The sequence below is a fragment of the Ylistrum balloti genome, unplaced genomic scaffold (genome assembly GCF_031769215.1).
Source record: "Ylistrum balloti isolate Yb309-2 unplaced genomic scaffold, AGI_CSIRO_Ybal_v1 Utg369614, whole genome shotgun sequence".
NCBI classification, from domain to species: Eukaryota; Metazoa; Mollusca; class Bivalvia; order Pectinida; family Pectinidae; genus Ylistrum; species Ylistrum balloti.
The window spans coordinates 1,297,054-1,304,372 of NW_026781888.1; the positions used below are offsets into that span (position 1 = coordinate 1,297,054).

A 7,319-nucleotide genomic window follows, 5' to 3' on the forward strand; every position below is an offset into this window, starting at 1 on the left:
GGGATTAACGTGCTGTATTACTTCAGCTTTTCATGGTGATATATAAGGTAACATACGTAACCGTGTGAATATCGTCCAGTCTTACCCTCTGTCTGTAGATATTTTAATCGAACTTAACACAAAGGTCAATTACGACAACATCAGACAAGGTAACCGATGTACATTATATTTAACCTCTATGTTATGCTAACTGTATAGGGACGAATATTTAACCTTTATGTTATGCTAACTGTATAGGAACGAATATTTAACCTCTATATAATGTCGACTGAATAGGGACGAATATTCAACTTCTATGTTATGCTGACTATAGGGACGAATATTTAACCTCTCTGTTATGCTGACTGTATAGGAACGAATATTTAACTTCTGTGTTATGCTGATTGTATAGGAACGAATATTTAACTCCTATGTAATGCTGACTGTATAGGGACGAATATTTAACCTTTATGTTATGCTAACTGTATAGGAACGAATATTTAACCTCTATATAATGTCGACTGAATAGGGACGAATATTTAACCTTTATGTTATGCTAACTGTATAGGAACGAATATTTAACTTCTATGTGATGATGACTGTATTGGGACGAATATTTAACTCCTATGTAATGCTGACTGTATTGGGACGAATATTCAACCTTTATGTTATGCTAACTGTATAGGAACGAATATTTAACTTCTATGTGATGATGACTGTATTGGGACGAATATTTAACTCCTATGTAATGCTGACTGTATAGGAACGAATATTTAACCTCTATGTCATGCTGACTGTATCTCTTTTTAATATTAAAGACAGTCATACGGGTAATTATCTTTTGATTGTGATATATTATCAGATTATAACGACGAAGTGCTATCGGTGTCATGTTAACGATAAGTGTTTTCTTACAATCACTTACGTTTCATTTTGATCTATTTTGGCTCAAAAATGAGTCGAATTGTCATGGGTGATGCATTAAGTTTAAAGGTCAATGAGAATTGAACAAATTTGTAGAAAATATCCTTGCTTTAGCATCGATGTATTTAATCGTGAGAAGACGAATATTTCAACAAGAGATCAGAGATCTTTGGAAATTTAATTCAAAACTTTACCACAATGAGACCGAACAGAAAAACATAAGGCTTCAGATGTTGGGACGAAGGCTTGTATTATACAGTAGCTCACCTAGAGCGGTTCGTCAAAAAATGCAAATTCTTGTAAAATGTTACGTTAAATTCCGTCTTGTTGAGATAGCCGTCTCTTGTTCTGTTATAAATTAACTCCTCCATACAATCTAAAGTGAGGGGTTGAAAGTCCCAGTAAAACTTGTTTGCAAATAGTTCATTTCTGCTGAAAAGTACAGGCAGATCTCCAATACCAAATATACAAATTTGTCGAACTATTTTTCCGGCACAAGGACTGCTTCTCCAGTTCTTGAATCTTGAATTCATTATGTATGGTTCTTCATATCCTAAAACAGTAAAACATGTATTTCTATAAGCGTTATCAGCCTGACATCTGTAGCATGGATGCGTCACAGTCTAGAAACATTTAAACAAGGAAAATAATCGCAATCCAAAAAGTACCTACGTCTCAGGCTAGACTGGCCACAGTCTCTGGAATATTTACATTATAGACATGCATATATGTACGGAAGCGTATTTCGGCCACGTTGTGTTTTTTAACTCGAAATTTCGAGTTAGTAATTCAAAATTTTGAGATATTAACCAGAAATTTCGAGATAGCAACTCGAAATTTTGAGTTAGTAATCCGAAATTTTGAGATATTAACCAGAAATTTCGAGAGAGCAACTCGATATTTTGAGTTAGTAATCCGAAATTTTGAGATATTAAACCGAAATTTCGCGATAGCAACTCCGAATGTTTTAGTTAGTAAGTAGAAATTACGAGTTGTTATTACTAACTCAAAATTTCGGATTACTTACTCAAAATTTCGAGTTGCTATCTCGAAATTTCGAGATAAAATAATCACAACGTGTCCGGAATACGCTTCCGTACATATATGTCTAGTTCACAAGTTTCAAACTAGATGGAGAATAACCAATATAGGCAGTTCTTTACAAAACATTGGGGCTGGTAGCCAGTGTAATCACAGAAGAATAAAGCAGATATCTTACCGTTAGCAGAACCCAGGATACCTAGCTGAGGGTTGTGATTTAGAGAGGCAAAGTAAGTTTCATCTGGAACTAATGTCTTTTTGCACCAATTCAAAAAGTCTTGTGCTGTTTGGTTGTGAAGGACATAATCGACAAAATGTCTGTTGACAGTGATATGAACGGAGCCCTTCCCCACAACAACGCCACTAGGGGGCGACCCTGCGTTAGCCCATCGTTTTTTATTTGCCCTGAAATATAAAACGAGAAGGAATTATTAAATGACCACATTTCAGGGTTTTCTATTGTAAGTAAATAAGACGATTATAATAGATTTTTCTCTTGTGAGTAGACCAGTACAGTTATGATAGACTTTTTTTTTATTGTGAAACGCCTAGGACAGTTTTGATAGATTTCCTATTGTGAGTACCCTTGGATGGTTATGATAGATTTTCTATTGTGAGTACCCCTGGATGGTTATGATAGATTTTCTATTGTGAGTACAAAGGATGGTTATGATAGATTTTATATTGTGAGTACCCCTGGATGGTTATGATATATTTTATATTGTGAGTACCCTTGGATGGTTATGATAGATTTTCTATTGTGAGTACCCTTGGATGGTTATGATAGATTTTCTATTGTGAGTACCCTTGGATGGTTATGATAGATTTTCTATTGTGAGTACCCTTGGATGGTTATGATAGATTTTCTATTGTGAGTACCCCTGGATGGTTATGATAGATTTTCTATTGTGAGTACCCTTGGATGGTTATGATAGATTTTCTATTGTGAGTACCCTTGGATGGTTATGATAGATTTTCTATTGTGAGTACCCCTGGATGGTTATGATAGATTTTCTATTGTGAGTACCCTTGGATGGTTATGATAGATTTTCTATTGTGAGCACCCCTGGGTGGTTATGATAGATTTTCTATTGTGAGTACCCCTGGATGGTTATGATAGATTTTCTATTGTGAGTACCCCTGGATGGTTATGATAGATTTTCTATTGTGAGTACCCCTGGATGGTTATGATAGATTTTCTATTGTGAGTACCCCTGGGTGGTTATGATAGATTTTCTATTGTGAGTACCCCTGGGTGGTTATGATAGATTTTCTATTGTGAGTACCCCTGGATGGTTATGATAGATTTTCTATTGTGAGTACCCTTGGATGGTTATGATATATTTTATATTGTGAGTACCCTTTGGTGGTTATGATAGATTTTCTATTGTGAGTACCCTTGGATGGTTATGATATATTTTATATTGTGAGTACCCTTAGATGGTTATGATAGATTTTCTATTGTGAGTACAAAGGATGGTTATGATAGATTTTATATTGTGAGTACCCCTGGGTGGTTATGATAGATTTTCTATTGTGAGTACCCCTGGATGGTTATGATATATTTTATATTGTGAGTACCCTTAGATGGTTATGATAGATTTTCTATTGTGAGTACAAAGGATGGTTATGATAGATTTTCTATTGTGAGTACCCTTGGATGGTTATGATATATTTTATGTTGTGAGTACCCCTGGATGGTTATGATAGATTTTCTATTGTGAGTACCCCTGGGTGATTATGATAGATTTTCTATTGTGAGTACCCCTGGGTGGTTATGATAGATTTTCTATTGTGAGTACCCTTGGGTGGTTTTGATATATTTTCTATTGTGAGTACCCCTGGGTAATTGTGATAGATTTTCTATTGTGAGTACCCCTGGGTGGTTATGATAGATTTTCTATTGTGAGTACCCCTGGGTAATTGTGATAGATTTTCTATTGTGAGTACCCCTGGGTGGTTATGATAGATTTTCTATTGTGAGTACCCCTGGGTAATTGTGATAGATTTTCTATTGTGAGTACCCCTGGATGGTTATGATATATTTGCTATTGTGAGTACCCCTGGATGGTTTTGATAGATTTTCTATTGTGAGTACCCCTGGGTGGTTATGATAGACTTATTTACTGTGAGTACAAAGGATGGTTATGATAGATTTTCTATTGTGAGTACCCCTGGATGGTTATGATATATTTTCTATTGTGAGTACCCATGGGTGGTTATGATAGATTTTCTATTGTGAGTACCCTTTGGTGGTTATGATAGATTTTCTATTGTGAGTACCCCTGGGTGGTTATGATAGATTTTCTATTGTGAGTACCATTGGATGGTTATGATATATTTTCTATTGTGAGTACCCCTGGGTGGTTATGATATATTTTATATTGTGAGTACACTTTGGTGGTTATGATAGATTTTCTATTGTGAGTACCCTTTGATGGTTATGATAGACTTATTTACTGTGAGTACAAAGGATGGTTATGATAGATTTTCTATTGTGAGTACCCTTGGATGTTTATGATAGATTTTCTATTGTGAGTACCCCTGGATGGTTATGATAGATTTTCTATTGTGAGTACCCCTGGATGTTTATGATAGATTTTCTATTGTGAGTACCCTTGGATGGTTATGATAGATTTTCTATTGTGAGTACCCCTGGATGGTTATGATATATTTTCTATTGTGAGTACAAATGATGGTTATGAATTGATTTATATCGATAACGTGATCGTTTCATGTCCTTACATAGTAGCATGACAGTGAAATATCATAAGATAAGTACGGTTGCATATTTCTATATCGTTCGCAAACTATTCGCTCTCCATGGAAAGATAGTTGTTTGTAAGCATCATTATCGCTGACGAATATTTGGCTATTTCAGTTGACCTGTAACTATTTACATTAGATGTTTAACTAATGTACCTTACACACCAGATTCATGAACCTTTACGGGAAATTGTTGTCACTTTTTCTTTTCAGTATTAAATTTTTTTGCTGATTAATGCGTAAAGCATTGCCCTTAAATAAAATATTGTCGTCGGGCTCAAATTTCGTTATTTTTCAAAAAAATAATTATTTCTTGAACACTTCATTTCGTTAATAAATGTTTGTCAACAAAACTGCATGTACTAACTTTGACAGTTTGAAATGGATTCGTGGTCATCGTTATCAACGAAATTAACGATAATAAATCCCACACGGACATTTGATTTTACAATTTTCTCTACAGACCAAGTACGTATAAGATCGAATATGTGTTGATAACAGTATCTTGTACGTTCAGACAGTAACATACTTTTCATCATTAAGGAATATATTAGTCTGTGTATTACTACCCAAATAGAAAAGTTACAGGGACTTGTCGTGATCGCTATTACCCCGATAGATTGTTCTATGAACTGGACAATGAGATGTTAAGCCTTTGCGTGTTTCTAATAAATGCAATGAAGTTTTCTACGTAATAGACCTACAGTAGTCAAAACTTTGGTCCCAGAAGGACTTTGGTGTAGTTTTATCAATTATTTAGTAATACTGAAACATATGACTTTTATATCATAGAAAAACCCATATGAAAGTGTTACCTCTTCACTGTGCCACCGACGTCATTTGTGCCGTTATATATTTTCAAGATCTTGACAATTTCTGCGTTTGTTCTCAGGGGAAATTCTTGTCCTGTCAGATTAATAAAGTATTTCCATGTTTTGTAAGTCCATAGTTCTTTCATACAAATAAGTTCTGGTTCCAGTACTGTGAATGTGCCCCAGCGTACATCTACCGATCTACTGGTTATAAACACATTGTCAAAGCAGGCAGCAATTTGTGACATTGTCTTCTTAAAATCCTGATCAGCTTTCAAATCGATATGTATGCAATAAAAGTTTTGAGGCCTGTATATAGCTCTTAAAAGTCTTTCGACCTGGACTAAATTCTTGTAAACCAATATACTGTATGCAATGGGGAAAGATTTTTCTTCCTGTGTCAGATAGCTTGTGATATAGCCATGTTTCAAAGTTGAACAGTTTTGCACTCGTGTATGGTAAAATTCCATCGTCTGTCGTATAGATTCCTTGGTGTACATCACTGCACGTTTTTGTTCCGATGAATTACCAGCAAAAAGCAATGGACAATTAATTGGTACGACACTTGTTAGAGCAGGGAATTCGAAATGAAATTTTTCCGTATGGAACTGATTAGTGTGATCAACAGATGACCTCCGACTGGCTGTTGTTTCATAACTCTCCCTGGACAGGAGAAATTCTTGGTTGGAATATTTGGTATATCCGTATATATGTTTTATATTGACCGGTGAATGTAGATTAAGAAATTGCAGAAATAAAATAACAAAAGCAGCTATGAATGTGAAAAACAGGAAACGTCGAGTAATTTTCTGGAACATCATGTTTCTACCAGAACAAAGACATTTATAGCAATTTGAATCACACCGTATGAAAATGGACGGTTTGATGTTGATATGGTTAACAGTTTCCCAGTCGTCTTTCTGAAAGATAAAGGCTAGGTTATTTAAACATTTCAAAGACTTACATATCAATGATGTCAAACAGCAATTGCTTATATCTATGTAGCAAAGACAACGTAATACAACAGAATAACGATTCCTGTCGTATTCTTTAAAAATACCTCAATATATTTCCTGACTTTGATTAATTAATTATTGAAATCCATGAATCGATATCTGACGACGAATTATATGTCATCCGGATTAAAATATCGTCTATCATTTCATTTTCATATTTTTGTTTTCCAATTTCTGTTATTGACTCATTTATCTGTTTCTTCTCATGAATTGTTATTCTGACGTATTCTTAAAAACAGTTTTGTTGTACAGTTTTTATAAAACCTGATCCTGGTATGTTCGCTTTATTTCAAATATGGAAGATTTATCATTAGATATATTTAAATGTCTTAATATATATATATATATTTATAATTCAAAAAAGATAAAAACTTTGTGTATTGTATATATAGAAAATCAAAACATTAGCAAAACAAATTAAATCGTATAAAATCGCTAACGTTTTCCGGCCTAGTGGCCATTTTCAGGCGATTTCATTTGCCATGTTAATGTTTTGATCTTCTATATATATAAATATATATATAAAGAAAAAATATATATATACACTTCGTTTTCTAGTGCTCTCTTTGTTTATATTTATCATTCCTTTTATTTACATTGGGTGTATAAATATTGTATTATTTGCTCATAATTCCAATTCTGAATTAATATTCTGCTGTTAAGGTACATGTTAATCTAACCTGTAGTTTTCATAGTTTGCTTCATTTCTTCTTTTCCCCGAGAAACCTAACGTGCTGATTTGTAAAGGTGATATATTTTCCGAACAGTAACACATTAAAAT

The 7,319-nt window shown here is 34.0% G+C and overlaps 1 protein-coding gene across 1 annotated transcript; it reads right to left on the reverse strand.

Annotated features, from left to right (window-relative positions):
* Positions 1–1,166: 1,166 nt before the first annotated feature.
* On the reverse strand, positions 1,167–6,343 carry LOC132547855 (beta-1,3-galactosyl-O-glycosyl-glycoprotein beta-1,6-N-acetylglucosaminyltransferase-like). The gene is made up of 3 exons (XM_060211661.1): positions 5,526–6,343; positions 2,123–2,349; positions 1,167–1,456 (listed from the first exon to the last, which is right to left on the reverse strand). Exons 1-3 carry the CDS (start codon positions 6,341–6,343, stop codon positions 1,167–1,169), a joined length of 1,335 nt encoding a protein of 444 aa, XP_060067644.1.
* Positions 6,344–7,319: the final 976 nt, after the last annotated feature.

What these genes read in the sequence shown, in the direction of transcription:
- LOC132547855 (XM_060211661.1), bottom strand. Translation starts at nt 6,343, where the DNA reads ATGATGTTCCAGAAAATTACTCGACGTTTCCTGTTTTTCACATTCATA. An exon ending in GTCGGTGGCACAGTGAAGAG is followed by an intron (nt 2,350 to 5,525) that starts GTAACACTTTCA and finishes TTTATATTTCAG; the next exon opens with GGCAAATAAAAAACGATGGG. An exon ending in TATCCTGGGTTCTGCTAACG is followed by an intron (nt 1,457 to 2,122) that starts GTAAGATATCTG and finishes TTACTGTTTTAG; the next exon opens with GATATGAAGAACCATACATA.